Here is an 18,175-nt window from a genome sequence, read left to right as displayed (position 1 = left end):
ATCTCACCAGACTATAAAATGAAAAGAATCATGGATTAGTTTTATAAAGACTGGATGATGTGAATATCTAGCAACACTATGCCTCACAATTCTTTATTTTCAGTCTTCCATTCTAGCACTCTCTTGCTTAAGCTTCAGGTCTTAGCCAACTGTGAGATGGGGCAGGAAATGTCACCTTGGATCCCAGGTTGGAATGAAGACCAAATGACCTTTGTTTTTTTGTGTGTGTGTCACATGTTAGGTGGCATGAGTTGACCGTCAGCACATATACTGGTATTTACATAATAATTTACTTTTCCAAACTGATCCTCCACTAGTACCTTTCAGGAACTCCGTGCTTAAATCAAAGTAATCTCCTTGCTATTTCAAGGTTACATATGGCAGGCCTTTCTATATACTTTATTCATTTTATTTTCTTCTCCTCTCAATCTTCTGAGTCCCAAACCACTCTTTAAGATGAAGCTTAAGTCACACAGCTGGGACTTTTCCTGATGCTGACAGTGTGCCCTCTTCTGAATTGATTGCGACCATTGTCTTAAGAGCATATTCACAATTAAAAAGATATTAACTTAGTACACCTCTTATTCTACTGTATTTTGTTAAATACTTTTCGACGTACACATATTTGTCACATTGTCAATGATACAGTCACTCTCTGAAGACAACGTCTCATCTGACTTTGTATCCCCAGGACCTGGCACTCAGCTTGGTAGTAAATGTCTAATGAATAAGGAAAGGATGAAGAATGGGAGCCGTGTTTATTATTTTCCTGTATCCATCATAGTGTCTGACATAATCCCAATGAATGTTATTACTTGGTCATTTATAAATAATACTTTGTGGTACAGAAACTCAGGGAGGCTGAGAGAAATTCCTAGGAGAAACTGATAGGTAACAACAGTTTGGGGCCAGTTCATGTGTCCTGAGTACCTAAGGAGGTATTCTTCTGAACTTCAGAAACGCATGGGCACCTGTGCTCACCTGGTCTATCCACAACTTGCCCACAATAATGTTGTGCACTGTTGTGGTAACTTTCTTCCAAGTGTAGTGGTGCCCAGTTGCATGGAAAATACAGTGGATGCTACCTGGAAGCAGAGAGAGGTACATAAATTAAACCAAATATTAGAAAAAATATCACTATATGAGCTAGAAATAAGAATGGGTTGATTTTCTTTTGATATTTCTTACTTTTAAAAGAAAAAAAAACCAATAAATCGAAACGAATTTATAACTTTCTTAAATGTTGGAAACACTGACTGAATCTTTTCGCTTGATTTTTAAATTTATGAGAAAAACATAACGAAATGATGACAAACACTGACAACTGATACAGCTTATCTAGGAAGCAATATTGTGCAATTGTAGAAATAAAAATGAAAGTAACCCCCCCAATCTTTTCACCAGCTGTGTCCATCATACCAGCTGCAAAATTTATAGGAACAGGTCAAATCTGCCTCAACATGAAAAAATAGAATTGATTGTGGGAAGCAGCATACACTGGCGGTCAGTACTGGGGGCCAGACCCTATTTTTAGTAACTAGCTGTGTGACCTTATGGGTCACCCATCTAAGGGCTTCAACAATGAAAAGGAGTGATGGATAGAGTAGGGGCTTTGGGGTCAGACAGGACAGGATTCAGTCTTGGCTCCACTACTCCTTAGATGTGTGACCCTGTGTTGTATAATAAAGAATTTGTCTGCTCTTTCCATGGTTCCTGGAAAGAAATATCTAAGCCCTAAGCCCTTGGAATTTCCCAAGTGATAGTGATGTCTTTGTTATTCACAGTGACTCTGAAAGTTTATGCCAGTGAGTCATCATGGTGGGCCCCCAGATAGCTTCTGCTAGCAAGATGACCCAAAATGAGGGCAGGACAGAAAGCCATGCCACGTGATTAGAGACTGGGGCTTTGAGCCACCTGATAAGGGCTGGATCACCCCACCTCCTGGGAATGACATTCCCTTCCCTCCAGAGAGGGAAGGAGGCCTGGATATGCAGTTCAATCATGTGGCCAATGATTTGATCGACCATACCTATATAATAAAACTCCAATAAAATCTCTTGACAACGAAGCTTGCTGGAGCTTCCTGGTTGGTGAACATATCAATGTGCCAGGAGGGTGATGTGCCCTGTTTCCATGGGGATGGGGCGTGGAAGCTCTCTGTTCGGGACCCTCCCAGACCTTACCCTCTGTTTCTCTCTTCGTTTGGCTGGTCCTGATTTGTACCTCTTACAATAAAACTGTAATAGCAAGGATAGCATTTTCCTGAGTCCTGAGTCGTTCTGCCAATTATCAAACCTGAAGGAACTGTGGGAACCTCTGAATTTATTTCTTTTCTTTCTTTTTGAGGGGAGGGAAACCCCTGAATTTATAGCCAGTTGGTCAGATGTGCAGGTGGTCTGGGGCCCTCCAAACACGTGGCTGACATGTGAAGTAAGGGCAGACTTGCTGGAGACCATGCTTTAACTGACAGGGTTGGTGTGAATCCAAGCGGTACCAGAATGTACCAGTACCAGTACCAGAATGGCGTTGTAGTACTACACCCTGGGGATGTTTTTAACTTGCCTAGGCCTTGGTTTTATCCACCTGTAAACTTGCAGTAACCACATGTAGTTGTTCCTTAAATGTGTCTGTTTGCCCAGTAAAATGCTTGAAACATAATAGGTATTCAGTAGATATAGTCTTCTCGTGTGCCTGTGAGTTAATCGCAAATGAATACCAAACCAAAATCAATGGTTTGAAGAGAGGTGGCTGAAGATTCAAAATAATAAAAAAATTTAAAGATTTTATATACACACACACACACACACACACACTCACACACATATACACACATACTTATAAAACAGTTAATTCTAGTAATGGTATAACTCTAAGCTCCCTCTGTAACCACTAGTGAAAAGAACACTGATTGTGGCTTAGTTGTGTCTTTCTTGCACAAAAGATTAAAGCAGTCCTGGCTGCTGCAGCAGCAGGGGTGGTGACGGTGACAATGACATTAACAGTAATGGGAACTCTGCTGAGAGCACTGCTGTGTACCAGATGCTGTGCTATGTCCTCCTCACACATTATCACATTCACGACCATTTCCAACACATACCCTACACCTCCTGCTCAATGAATGACTCTTCCACAGCCACTGCAGCCTATTCCCCATCATCTCTTGCCTAAACTTCTATAACAACTTCTTTTTTGGTCTCCCGGCTTCTACTTTTGCCCCTTAAAGTCTCTAGTCAAAATGGTCTCTTTAAAACATGTCATATCAACTTAGCGCACTGCATCAAACCTCTCAATGATTTTCCACTGCAATTAGAAGAAAACTCTCTGACATCATGCACGCCCCCCCACCCCCACTCACGCTGAGCCAGCCTCACTGCTTCTCATGCATGCTATACTTGTTCCCCCCTCAGGGCTTTACCTTTGGGGTTCTCTCTGTCTGGAATGCTCTCCCACAAACCATCTTTTGGTTGATTTTTTTGTTATTAGGTCTCTGCTCAAACGTAACCCTTTCAGAGAGGATTTCCTTGACTACTCTGTCGAAAGAACCACACGCATACTCGTTTCTCCATTAACCTCTGAGATATCTCCACTTTATTTTCTTCATAGACTTCACACCATAGAAAATTAAATTAAATTATATATTCGCTTTGTCTTCTGCTTAAGACAAGAACACAAGCTAAATGAGAGCAAAGTGGTTTTTGTTCACTACGGTATCCATAGCACCTACAAGATTTCCCGGCATATGGTGGCCCTCAAATATCTGCTGATAGCTCAGCTGCAGTCGCTCTATCCTCTAGATTTGTTTCTTATTGCTGATGGAACCAATGCCACATTTGGTGGCTTAAAATAACACAGTTTCTGCTCTTACAGTTCTGGAGGTCAGAGTCTAAAAATCAAAGTGTCAGAAGGGCTGTGACCCTTCTGAAACCTCTAGGGGAGAATCTATTTTCTTGCCTTTTCTGGCTTCTAGCGGTCACCTGCTTCCTTTGGTTGTGTTCCCTTTCTAGCATCACTCACATCTCGTTTCTGTTGTCACTGACTCTGATCCTCAGGCCTCCCTTTCATAACAACCCTTGTGATTATACTGAACCCAAGGAATAAACCAGGATTAGCTCCCCATCTCGAGATCCTTAACATAACCACACTTACAAAGTTCCTTTCATTATGTAAAATGATATATTCATAGGTTCCGGGGACTAGAATGTAAAAATATTTTGGGGGAGAGGGGCCTTATGCAGCCTACCACATTCCCATTTTACCAATGAAGACTCTGAGCTCAGATAGGTCAAGTCATTTGCCCAAGGTCACACAGCTAGAGAATGCCAGAGCTGAAGTTCAAAATGATCAGAACATCTGTATAGCCTGATACCATAATCCTATATCCCACCCTGATGATGTACCTGTTCTGTAGTGTCCCTTCCAGCTCCAGGAATAGTGGAAAAACAAAGAATGTCCTATGACTGCCTTCCTTTATGTAATATTGTGTCTTGAAAACTTGACATTAAGTTAAAGATCTAAAAATAGAGCCATTTAAGACGTATGAAGGGGAAGAGCCACCTCCAGAATGGTGGAGTAAAGACACATATGTTTGCTCCTCAGTATAATCAAGAACACTAGCACCTCAAACAGCCTTTTCCAAAGTGATTATCAAAACCATCAGTGGCAACTGTTTAACAAAGCAGCTGCCCAAGATGGTGTACAGCTGGAGTAACTGAAGAACTAGTAGCCAGAAATTCCTGAATTTGATAAATACACTAATCTACACATCCAAGAACCTCAATAAACTCCATGTAGGATAAACTCAAAGAGCACCGCGCTGAAATCCATCATAACCAAACTATTAAAACACAAAGACAGAGAATCTTGAAAGCAGCAAGAGAAAAACGATCCTAAATAAGATAACCAGAAACCATGGCAGAATGTGAGATGACACATTCAAAATGCTGAAAAAGGTTGTCAAACCAAGAATTCTATAACCAGCCAAACTATTCTTTATATATATATAAAAAAAGGAGAACTTAAGACATTCCAGATAAACAAAAACTAAAAAAATGCATAGCTAGCTCATCTGCCCTTCAAGAAATACTGAAGTCCTTCGAGGTGAAATAAAGGGACACTAGACAGTAACTTAAATCTACAGTAAAAAATAAAGGAAAAAAAAAAAAAGAAATGAAGTGATCGTTAAAGAAAACTATAACTAAAGCATATCTTTTGCTCACAGTTCTTTTTTCCTCCTGAGTTAAAAGACAACCACATAAAGCAAGTTATAAAACTACGTTGATGGAATTATAATGCAAAAAAATACAATTTGTAGGAAAATAAAAGCATGAAGGAAGGAAAAGGTAATGGATCCACATAAGTGACAACGGTTTTGTATACTATTCAGAAAAGTTGGTATTAATCTCCACTAGACTAACAGAAGTTAACTAACACCTAGGATAACCACTACAAGAATACCTTTAAAAATACAGTAAAAGAAATAACAAGAGAACTAAAATGGTAAACTAGAAAAACATCTACTTAACACAGAAAGAAGGCACTAACGGAGGAATAGAAGGACAAAAACACACAAGATGTACAGAAAACAAATACCAAAATAGGAGATGTAAATTCTACCTCATCAATAACTATAACAAATGTAAACACTTTGTGTCTTATTAAACACTCTATTAAAAGGAACTTAGAAACTGGAAATATGGATAAAATATATAAGGGGACTTTTTTTTGACTAAAGTACCATTCGGGGACAAATTCAAGGTCCGAGGAGCCCAGCAGTATCATTGACACAGAGATCGATAGGCTGAGTGGCTGCTTCATTCGCATTCTCAAATCGTGGTTCTTCTTGGGTTAGGGAACTCCGAACCCATAAAATAATATCCCTATCCAAACGTGTCTCTTTAAACTTCGGGGTTATCACCTAGTTCCAATACCCTGGAACTCAATGAGAAAATTCATATTTACCTCTATCATAGTCTTCATCATTTTACAAACTTCAATCATATTTTCTGGAAAAATTCTTTTTCCGATTGTAAGAATTCTAACCTTTTAGTCTATTTTACAAGAAGATTCAGATCACCTGCCGCCACCTCAAAAAAACATCTATCTGCCTATTCGCTCACAATCCTGTTTATGTATCTTTCTTCGGAGACATTTGTTGCCAACTCAGAATTTACCACCTATGAGCTGAGTACCACTGAGAATGTGAAAGTTTCACTGTACAATTCTCCTTCCAAGTCACGGACCCAAATGTATGAACTACAGCCGCCCCCAGGGCTAGTGTCTGGGAATACCACTCTCTATATTTCTGTATTCAACATCCTGTCACTATGTCAATTCTTTGTTCAATTTCCTCATGAAGGCTTGTGTCTGAGTTCTGTTCACTTAGTTTCCCCAGCACCTAGAACCATGCCTGGTACATGGCAAGTACTCAGTCCTAACGAATGGAGGGACTTAAAACAACACACTTGAGTAACCTGAATTCTTAAATAGCCTTAGGAATGGAATCCTATCAAAGATATTTAACTCTAAAAAAATTAGATCCATCACTTAGACATGTTTATACAGTTATTTACCCCTCAAAGAATTCTAGATTAGTCAAATTTTAGAGAAATGTATAGCACATCACTGGTAAGTTAGGTTTATTGCTACTTTTAATGTATATAGAACCCTCCTTAGAACTAAATATAATCCATCTCTTTGGAGAGCCTCAGGTGGCCCCTGAAACTCTTCTCCATGGGGGAGAGTCACACTGCTATAGGCCCACTGACACCCGACTTCTGCAAATTAGGTGTGATCATCCCAGGCATTTACTACTCTTAACCTAATACTTCTGTAATCACTAGCTTTAAAGAGAATTCAGCAGTTAGACTTTTTAAAATATCCCCCGTGAAGATCAAGACCAAAATCACTCAGTCTCCTTTTCATTTAAGGGCCTTTTGCATATTAACCATGAAGGGACAGTTAACATGCCAGTTCCCTTTTTCCTTTTGGAATTGCCAACATTCCTCAACTTTTTTCTGGCTAATTCCTACTTTGCACTACACCTGCTCCATTTTGTGTTTCTGGGAGAGAGGGACGTTTATTAAAGAAGATGGCTATACCGCACTAATCAAGCACCGCGGCCATGCCTCACGAGAGACCCAAACTGGGAGACAGAAAGCCACAGGAGCTCGGGTAGTCACTGTCGGCTCTGTCTTTAGGGAGCCATTTGGCTTCTATGTGCTTTGTGCCGCTTCTTCTGCAGACCAGCATTCACTCTTCAGTACACACATGGCCAAATGTGGCTGCTCTAGTTCAACAGAGTATCGAGAATCTCTGCTATACTTTTTGAGTAATCTCATTTCCCTTAAAGTTACAGACTCTCTAACATTGCATATTAGGATTCCTGTTCCAAGGCCTAATCTTTTTGATCTTGGTGCAAAATTAACTTGTGATCCAATACGATCTTTTAAAACAAAAGTTTCATCTTACCTGGAGTTCAGCCATTATATAAATAATACCTAATCCATCTGACAGAGGAAGAGAGAGGGAGAGAAAGGTGAGGAGAGGTAGGAGGGGTAGCTAAGAAACTAACCTTGTAGTCACAAGAACTTTGATTTATAGAGAGAATCTGATTTCTAGGGTAATAGAAGAAACAACATCAGTTAAGAGATCATTTTTTTTTAATATTAGAATTTACTTTTAAAAATCATAGTTAAAGATGCATTAAATATAGCTAAGAAGACAAAAAACTTATGACTGCATGGGTCCTTACGGAGTCTCACGCCTCCTCACTCACTTGATAGCTGAGAAGTTAAATGACCTGCACGAAGCCAGCTAGTAAGGTTAACCAAGAGACTTTGGTCTCTTGTCTCCTAAACCAGTGATCTTCCCTCATGCCAGAAAACCTTCCGTTCCTGGAGCACTAATATCTTACAAAGATGGAGGCCTTACCGAGGGGCATGATGGAGAGGTATTTGCCTCGAAACTTGCTGGTGATTTTGATTTCCTGACGCAATGTCCAGCCATTTTTGGACTCAGCATGGTGTGCAGCAGCAGGGGGATGATGACTCACCTTGAAGAAATCAGTGGTTCAAATTAAGAAGGAAGAAAAGAGAAGGAAAAGATACTGTCTAGTAAGTGATGATAAACACCGAAAATTCGCACTTGACATTTTTATGTCCACAATAGTAGGTGAACACTAGAGCCTCCAGTGTGGAAGTCCTGGGCCGGGTGACAGGGACTGGAACTTCTGCAAACATAGTACCCAGGGGAGCAACCAAAAAAGTCATGCGTTTCTTCAAAAAGGACATGTGTCATGGTCTCAAGGCGCCTTTACCTGCTCACAGAGGGATCGGTACCCATTCTCCTCTAATCGGTCCAGCTCGAAGGTCTCCCCAAGAAGTGGGTTGAATGGCTTGCTGGTACGGAAGACAGTAGTGGAGTAGGAGGACACGGTGAAAGCTGCAACATAACAGAGCTGTTCTAGAGAGTTCTCACATTTTGCAGCTCGGTCTAACAGCTCATGGTATTCCAGATCTTCAGTAAGGCGCTGAAGCATGGATAAGGGCTCATTAAAGTTCACCTGTCAGGAAAAAAACAGATATAAAAACCTTTGCCTACACCTCTATAAGAGACAGTTTAATTTTTGCAGGTGGACATATTGAGATGTCGCGGTGATGAAGCAAATCCCTGGGAAGAGGAGAGGCCTTCGCTGAATAGATTAACTCTTAAGATCTGCAAGCGATCTGTTCTCCCTGGCCAACTGCGCATGTCAGTGAGTGGAATACGGCACCATTTTCATTTATTTCACTAACTATGAGCTCTTTGAGGTGGGAACCACGTCTCTTCTGTTCATCACTGCATATCCGAGAGTCATCAATGCACTGGATGTAGGAGACCGTCAGCAAATAGGTATTGAATGAATGAATAAAAGAGGAAATGTATTTTAGCACAAGTATACTCGGAGAGAAAGTTAGGTATTTAAAATTCTTGAGGGAAGAAAGGATGGTTAGTAACTTTTAAGTACTGGCAAGTGCTGGTTAGCAAAAGAAAAACATTACAAAAGTTAGTTTCCACTCCCTCTGGGACTGGAAGTGTCGCTAAGTGTCGGTTCGGTTCTACACCAGGCCTGGAGTCTGATTTCTTAGCTCTGAGCTGGACGGTTGTCCTTTTGGACCTGGAGTGCTCACGATGGGGGCTGAGTGTTTCCACTTTTCAAGTTCCAGAGCCAACTTAGGGCACTCCGTCACTAGATATTTGTGTGCTGCTGTCAGGGAGAAGATGTTCATTTGTTCGTTCATTCGCTTTTTCATTCCGCAAATATTTATTGAGCCCTCCTGTGTGCCAGACCCTTTGACTCACTGGGTGTAGAGAACTGAACAAAAGAGACATTGTCTCCCCACCCTCCTCGTCTTCTAAAAAGAGTTACTTTCTCAATTGACTGGAATTTAAGATGACAACAGTATTTTTACAAATGCTAAAAAAAATAAAAGGTTAGATTTCCAGGTTAGCTCATAAAATTTATTTAATCTGCAATACCGTTAGATGGGCCTGAATATTACCAGCCTGAGTTCTGAGTCCAGAGAACAGAGGAAGGAATATTCCCATCCATTGAATGGTGCTGGCATAGAGCAATATTTCAGTTAAACGAACCAAACAAAAACATTTTTCTTACCTATGATCCCACCTCTTTTTCTGCATTTTCGTCCAACCTCCTACCCGCCAATCCCTGAGCCACATACTCCCCTAATATTTACCGTCCTCTCAATTATGAAATATCTTGTAATTTTCACTATAACAAACTTTGAAAACAAAGTATGAAGGAAAACATTTACTTTAAGTGCCATCACCCAAAGATAACCATTATTAAGATTTTTCATGTTTGTTTCTACGCATTTGTACATTTCTAAAAAAAAAATAAAATTAAATTAAATTAAATAATATACCGCAGCCTGCTTTTTTCTTTGAGAAATATACCACAAATTTCTATAAAATTTCCCAACGAAGACAGAGCCACGGGACCAATATTAGACCAGCCTTCTTAGGGGAAGTAGGATCTACTGACCCTCAACTAAGCCAGTGTGCCACACTCCAGAGCCACCTTGACACTGGGAGAAGAGCACTATGATAAGAAAAATGTATGCGGAAGGGCAACAGACGGATAAAACTTGAATCCTCAAAAGTCTTTTTAAAAGAGGGTGCTTATGACCTATGCCAACGAAATCTCTCAGTGGCAGAATTTTAGACAACGTTAAGTAATTATTTCTATATACTTTGAGGAAGACTGGGGATGGGTGATGTCCTCTCCTGGTGACTACATGACTACTGGATGACACCTAAGTGTCAGTTCAGTTCTATGTCAGGCCAGGATTCTGATTTCTTAGCTCTGAGCTGGACAAGACACATCAGCACTGCCTGGGACCAGGATCAATGTGTCCTGAAGCTATCGTCACTTTTCACGCACACAGCCCTACCCCCAACAACTGCTACAGGAACCATAGTTTCTCTAAAAGTGCCAAGCTTTTCCTATCGGTCATTTTAACACTCAGAGGGTTAATAGGGAAACAAATGAATCCGTGACTTTAAAGTGGAAAGAAGCAGGGAATTCGTTCTATAGCTGATGGAGAGCTGGGCAGCCAAAAAAAGACAACCTCAAGGTTAGCAAGGGCAGGAAGCCGTAACCGTTGGTCAGCTAGAAGGAAGAGCGGCAGTGGTACTACTGCAGTGCAGAGGCCGGGGGCATCTGGCGGGAGCTAAAACCCTTGTAAGCCTCCTGGAGTTTCTCCCTTCCTCCCCGCTCCGAGCTCCTACTGGTGCCTTGCTCTGCTGGAGCTCAGCTCGAGGCCAGAAGACACAGAAGCCTGAGAAAAACGACCCAGACGGACAAGCTTTCCTGATGCAGCACAGAACAGGGGAAGGGCGAGGACTAGATCTGCCCTTGTATAACAGGGATAAGACCGCACATTCCTAGAGGCAAAGTCAACAAGGAACTAATGGTGAAGGAGGACAGAAAGGTCACCTCGCCTCAGAAGCTGTTTCTAAGCAGGATCTGCATTTCTGAGGCTGCAAAGGCCTTGGACGTAGGAGACCACCAGCTTCCAGACCACGTTCCCAAGGCACTTCCTTCAAGGCAGCAGTGTGTTTCTCCAGTGCGCTTACTCATGGGCTTTTCTTGTCTGGAGTCAACATTTTCCTAACAAAAAAATCTTACACACTTACATATAAATCTATTTGTTCCTCAAGACCCAGTTACCTGATTACTTCGAGATGCCAGGTACTGGTGAAGCATCAGGGTTATAAAGACCAATAAGAAACAATGTCTGCCTACAAGAAACAGTCTGTGGTGAGACAGAAACCACACAGTGGTCCAAAGCCCCAAGAGGGTAGAACGCTTTCTGTATCTCTGTACGCCACGCACCTAGCTGTGGGCAGAACCTGCAGCCACCCTCCACTATCGATTCTTCCCTTATTCTACAAGAGATAGAACCCCGCTTTTTAGCTAGGCGATGCCACCCAGCATAGAAGTCTTCATTTCCAGCCTTTTCCTCCAACAGCTGTGGGCCTATAACCAAGTTCCAGAAAGCACTCTTCCAAGGGAAAGACCATGCCCTTCTTCCCTTTCCTTCCTGCTGACCAGAATGAAACCCTAATGGCCCAAACTGGAGCAGCCACTTTGGACCTAGAAACTGAGGCCCCAGGCAGCAGATCAAGAGGGAAGAAAAGGCCTCGTCCTGATACCGCAGAGTACGGTACCAGCCCTGACCCACCTACATATGGGCTCTCACAGGACAATGAGTGAAGCTAGTATTTGTTTAAGACAGAGCGTTGGTCAGCAATTCCTATGAAAGGCTGGATTGTAAATATTTAGGCTTTGAGGGCCATATGGCCTCGGTCAAAACCACTCAACACTGCTCCTATAGGATGAAAGCGGCCACAGACAACAGGTAATGAAGAGCGTCACCGTGTTCCAATAAAACTTTATGGACACGAACATCTATATTTCATATCATTTTCACATCACAAAACATTATCCTCCTTTTGAGTCTTTTCAACCATTTAAAAATATAAAACAATTGTCAGCATTAGGGCTGCACAGATGGCAGCCAGATTTGGCCCAAGGCCCATAGTTTGCTGACCTCTGGTTTAAACCAGTAGATTTTGAGTTTGTTTCTTTATATTGAACCTATACCTGACGGACACACTAGCACAACAACAGGCAGAGAGTAGTTGCTCAGGAAATGCTTGTGGGATGAACGGGCAAGCGACATCCACTGCCCAGGCATAAACGATGGAACCCGGGGCACAGAGGAGACACATGTCACCCTGCCCGGATGCGGGGTGAGGCTGTGCCCAAAGAGATGATAGTACAATTCAGCCGTGGCAAAAGAAAAGTGGCGAGGCTATGTGGGGAGCTCCTGAAGCTTCGGGCAGAAAGAGCAGTGCGGGCAAAGGCCCTGAGGGAAAAGACAACAAGCTAGATGCCTGTGAGTACCTGCAGGTAACGCCCACTGAGCACACCGCTGGGCGTGTGTGGCACAGCCTTGCCCACGGGGAGGAAGGACCAAGCCCACCAAGGAATCTGGTCTACCCTCAAAGCCATCAGGATCCAGTCGAGGACTGTACGCTAAGGAGTGACGTGACTACATTTTCAATTTTAAGATGATCACTTTGGCAACAGTGTAAACAGATTGGAAGAGGGTATGAGTGGAGGCAGGAAGATTGGCCCAAACTCCATCTTCACCATGGAGACGGTCCTCATCTTTCTGGTTGGAATGAGTTGATTTTTGCTTCTGTGCTCCCCAAACCTTTGCACGTACAGTACTTCAAATGACGCTATCATAGAAAATGCTATCTCTACCTGTTTTCATGACTGTCTCCTTTAACCTAAATACTTCTTGAAAACAGAAACGATGCCGTATTTATCTCTGCATGCCCCCTGCGGGGCTGGCTCCGGAATCTGCTCATAAATAACTGTTATTGAACAAAGGCATCTAGTCCTAGGTGATCTGGGAACATACCAGATCCACAGCCCAAATTAAAGCAGATAATTTTAAGGAATGGTTTATGATGCTAAGGGTAACAAAGACCACCCCACAAATTGTCCCACAAGTGAGTAGGGCTGTCACAGAAACACTGAGGCCTAGGGGGGCCTGCCGGCAGCAGCCCGGGCATGCAAGAGCCTCACCGGCATGGGGATCTTCGAGAGTTCTTTCCCGATGCAGTTCTTCATGATGCTCCATAAATTGAGGCTATAGTTTGGCTTGTATGGTATTCTAGTTCTCTTCTCCTTCTTGGTCTCTTCCAGCTGATGTTTGTACTAAGAACAAAAACAAAGCCTTTCAATCTCCCACAAAGAACAGAAAACCTGGCATTTATAACCTTCCCTTCCCCCCATGCTTAAAAAAACAAAACAAAAAAAACAGTATTTTCTGTTTCTCTTAGTGCTTTACTAGCAAATCCTTGGAGATCATACCCCAAGTCTTTCACTCATGATAACTCCCAAAAAAGAGTTACCTGTTCATCAAGAATGATGTCACTGCTGGCTCCACTGATATTGCTGCCAGTACGTCTATATGGACAGGAAGCATGACAATTAGAACAAAGACTGGAACTAGAGTTTGGTCCTCTCTCTGTCTTTACAAAGCGGAATGCTACGCACACCGCACAAACTTATTAATGGGTGCTCGAATGACATTTTGATAGAATATGTATGAATTTAAACCTCTCTGGACAACCTGTTCAGGTAAAAAAGTTAACAGTTTTCCATGTACTTAAGGAAAAGAGCCCGGATGTCAGCAAACATCCCACCGAAACATTTCTAACCTGTTGATGTGTTATTCACTTTTTTGTGGAGTCAAGGATAACTTACTTGTGGCCCAAATTTTCAGGCATGGTGATGATTTCAGGCGCATCGAAAAATTCATTCTCGTCATCCTCATCGCTCATGTCTCCTTTGCCGGAGCAGCACTGATCTACAGGGACAGAAGCCTCCTTTGTTGACTTTGGCTATATTAACCAAAACCTGGTGCGGCCAGATCTTTTCAATACTGATCACGAACAGAGCAACAAATGGTAGAAAGCAGTGGAGGAGCCAGAAGAAATAAGCGGCTCCAGCTGCGCTTCGCGGGAGTCATTGACTCCGGAGAATGCGGAGTTCTTCTATAAACTGCAGAAAAGCACGTGGCTTCTATTGAAACAGGCTCCCCAGGGGGACAGCGTCTCACCTTTACCGGAGCCCGCGCTGCCAGGAGTGTTTGCCGGCAGCACCGTGGCTCCTCGGAAGGCCCTCTCTAGGTGATTGTGCTGCTTGGCCAGCTGCTCGAGGGTCTCCTCCAGTCGGATACGCTGGTCTCTTTCATACTGCAGGGACTTCTGCCATTTTTTACTGTGGGTCTGGGCTAACATGAGGAAATCTCTGCAGGCCTGTATGGGGACAGTCAACACGTGTCACAGTGACTCAACCAGCGGAGACACCCCTCAGGCCTCTGCAAGCCCAGGAAGCAATCTTATTCTGGGAACTTGAACAGGCAGATTATAATAAATGAAGACTTTCCCTGTTATTCCACTGTAACAGGGACAGCCAGCTCCGTGATGCAATCGAGGTCAACTCCGGGAAAAAAAAAAAACGAGCATGGTTGCCACGGTTCATTTATATTTTCCTGATCGTGAAGACCGAACAAATACCAAATGAGCAGTACAACCTAGGCAAAGTATTTGTGGCGACATCGCAGAGGGCAGCTACGTGCACTGCGCCAAAAGAAAACAAAATCCATCAACTGAAACATGAGGAAAAACACAGGATAACTGCTTTCAATAAATTCTCACCTAGAGCTGAGGAATTCAGACACTGAGAACGGAGACTCTACATTGAATTAGACCAAATGTGACGAAACTTAATTTGTTTTTATTTTGGTCACTGAGAGAAACAACTGACCGTAACAACTAGAAGCCCACCCGAGGAATCAAAGCGGGGCTGTGGAGACAAAACACAAATCTGATCTTCTCAGCCCCTTTACTGGCTCCCCGCGGGAACTGGGACCAGATCCTAACTACTGCTCATGAACAAAAGGGCCCTTCACAGCAGGGCCACCAGCAGGCAGCTGTGTCCGCTCCAACACCTTCTCGTGGAGTCACACTAAACTCACCATTTCTTGGACAGAAAGATTTCTTTCAGGCCTGCCTATCCATAGCATGTGCTATTTGCTCTGCCGGGAATACCCTTTCCTACCCCTTCTCTCTACTGGGCCCAGTCCTCCTCATTCTTTAGGATCTATGGCAAATGTCACTTTTTCTGTGATGCTTCCCCCAGTCTCACAGCAGCCAGTCTCTTCTCTACATGTCCACAGCACTTGGCACATACTCCTATGCCACAGCAGCATCGTGACTCTCTCTCCAGATGGACCATAAGCAACTTGAAGACAGTTTACAGGCATTCATATACATATCTCCAGGTCCTTTGCTTTGTACAGAGTAGGAACCTGAGAATTTGCTTAATAAATAAATAAAAGAAGTCAACAATGTAATCTTAAAATTCAATGCCCTGTTACAGAGAAACCATAAGGTAAATAAAATATCCACTCCCGTGCTTTCAACTACTGGCTAATGACTACGAAATCAGTAATTCTAGCTCTGTGCTCATGGAGCTTCAGACCAGAACATTCTATTGCCTATTCAGTGGTTCAAAGTAATTTCGAAATCAGTTGGTCCCATTCTGAACTCCTCAGATTACCTTTCTGACTCTGCTTCTTCCCTGGGCATTCCCCATGCCACAAGAGTTCCGGGGCCCTTCCACCTGCCCAAGCCAGAAAACTAAGAGACATCCGCGATTCTTAGTTTTTATTTCCTCTCCACATCCAAATATAAAGTACTATTGATTCTTCTTTAATACTTCTAAAATCCACACACTTGTCATCCCTCATACTCAGAGGCAGAACAGAGTACATACATGGGAGTTGGACTGTTGAAGCTCTAATCACAGCTCCATCCCACTACCCAGCTATGGAATTCTGGGCAAGCCAGTTAACCTCTCTGTGCTTTATCATCCTCATCTGTAAACAAAAGATAACAACAGCAACTGCCTCAAAGAGTTGTTGCTTTACATGTAAAGCATTTCAAACCATAGGAGCTCACAGTTAAGCATTTGATAAGGTGTTAGCCATTATGGTAAGCCTGCATCAAAATCAGTCACATCCTCTTGTAACTCACTACTAAACCCATTCAGTACGATCTGCACCCCCTCTCCTCCCACACTTAATTCCCTCCCAGCCTCATCTCTAGCTACTACTCGTTCCACTAATTAATAATCAGTTACCAGCAAGTCCCAGAGTTTGGGAGAGAGGGAGGGATCCACATATGCCACACCTCTACATGGATCAACGCTTCTCTGTCACTTCCTTTTAATGATATTGAGCGTAACTAAAATTTAGTGAGAGACAACTACATGTCAGGTACTTTACTGATCGCTTCACATCGATTATCTAATAAAAGCCTTTCAACAACCTTGTGAGCAGCTACTAGTATCGTCACCATTTACAGAAAAGGAACTGAGGTCACAGAGGAAGTAGGTTGCCTAGGTTATCCAGGTAGTTAACTGAGGCAGGTGGACTTCAGGGCCCCAAGCTCTATATTGCCTTTTTTCATAGGAAGACTCTCCCTCGTCTTTCAGAATTCAGCGGAGGTGTTACCTTCTCTAATTCTCCCACTCTGAGCTAAATGCCTCCGGTGTGCTTTACCTTAGCAGCCTGTGCTCATCTGTCATGCTCTTGGCACACTCCGTAACTGTCTGGTTACTTCTGTGTCCTCTCATTCGAGAGGAATCTCCTCAAGGGCAGGGATGACATCCACATTTATTTTATATCCCCTAGCACAGTGCCTAGAACACGGAAGGTGCTCAATAGATGTTCACTGGATTAGCAAATGGATACACTAACAGTGTTGAGCGAGTTAGATTCATTTTGGTAGTAAGAAAAGCTGTATCCTAAGCAATGAAGAACCTGAATGAAATGTGGTCTTCCTTTGATTTAACTGCCCCTTTAGAGACGTGACACACCAGCATGTTAATTTCTAACATGCACATTATTCTTAAAATCTTGCTATCACCTAAAAGGTATAAAGGAAACAAGACAGGGATAAAAAAAAAACGCATTTTAAGCAGTAACAGGCTATAAAAGGGGCACAGGCAGAGCACCAGGGGAGACGAGCATGAGAAACAACTTCCCTCTGACTTCCAAGGAATCACTCCCTTTGACACAAACTCCGGACACTTAGGAGTTCGGGAGGAATCGCCCCGAGGAGTGAAGACCACATTTTCAAGAGTAAAGTTCAAACTCAACTTGCAGTTTTATGAGAAAACTTTCGGCCAAGTGGTGTTTTATTCAGGAATGTTTTCACATCAAGAGTAGAAGAAAAACGTCATGGAGCAGGGTGTGTTCACCTGACATTGGATAAAAGGCAACATCTGCTGTCAGGAGACTGATGTGTCCTGAGTTGTTCTGTATAAATAGTATACTTATTCGATATTGATTAATTGACCTGTATGACTTATGAGGTTTTCCTGATCACAAGAGGACCAGAAAGGCAGGCGTGTGGTCACTGAGAAGTGCGACAGTTTGGAAAAGGAGCACATGACCAGACATCAGAAACACAGCGTCAGTGATGATGAGCAGAAGAGTCTCGGAGGCAGTTGGTCTTCCTGCAGCGGTCAAAATAATTTGTCTTTTCTACGCTGTGTGAATCAGAGCACTAAAGAAAGTTTTCTACACCTCAGAAAATGATATAAAAATAAAGATTATCACAACTTTCTATTAAGTAACAAAGGGGTTTTAAAGGAGAAAAACTAAATTTTCCCTTGGTCACGGGGAAAGTCCTTTGATTTTTAGGAGCCACATGAGCTGAACTATTTCTTAGCAAATGACTTATTACTGCTCCCCCAACAGGGGAGAATCTGGCTCTAGTGAAGTAATTTCATCGCATTTAACAGATAGAAAAAACCTCTGCATAAGCCCTTTCTCACAGAGTATGCTTTTCACTTGTGTTATGAAACATCTTCTAGTGTTCTCACTAGAAGCTACTAAAACATCCTGTCAGGTGAGAATCAGTCATCGGCAGAGGAAAAACAGCACAGTTTAAACCATGTATCCATTTCATACCGATCGCCCGGTATCTGAAACGCATCACTAACAGTGGCGATGCTTTGGCT

The 18,175-nt window shown here is 42.6% G+C and overlaps 1 protein-coding gene across 1 annotated transcript in view; it reads right to left on the bottom strand.

Annotated features, from left to right (window-relative positions):
• OSBP (oxysterol binding protein) overlaps positions 1-18,175 on the bottom strand; it is a 30,286-nt gene that overhangs the window by 4,556 nt on the left and 7,555 nt on the right. The window contains exons 4-11 of the mRNA XM_011379489.2: positions 14,202-14,400; positions 13,847-13,949; positions 13,492-13,546; positions 13,163-13,294; positions 8,315-8,560; positions 7,930-8,050; positions 982-1,085; positions 8-11 (exon numbers count right to left, since the gene is read on the bottom strand). Of these exons, the coding sequence (XP_011377791.1) occupies positions 8-11; positions 982-1,085; positions 7,930-8,050; positions 8,315-8,560; positions 13,163-13,294; positions 13,492-13,546; positions 13,847-13,949; positions 14,202-14,400 (964 nt within the window). The remainder of the gene's footprint in view (positions 1-7; positions 12-981; positions 1,086-7,929; positions 8,051-8,314; positions 8,561-13,162; positions 13,295-13,491; positions 13,547-13,846; positions 13,950-14,201; positions 14,401-18,175) is intronic.

The sequence above is a fragment of the Pteropus vampyrus genome, unplaced genomic scaffold (assembly GCF_000151845.1).
Source record: "Pteropus vampyrus isolate Shadow unplaced genomic scaffold, Pvam_2.0 Scaffold360, whole genome shotgun sequence".
Taxonomy (NCBI): Eukaryota; Metazoa; Chordata; class Mammalia; order Chiroptera; family Pteropodidae; genus Pteropus; species Pteropus vampyrus.
Note: the sequence above shows the minus strand (reverse complement) of the source record. Positions and strands in the feature narration are given on the sequence as shown.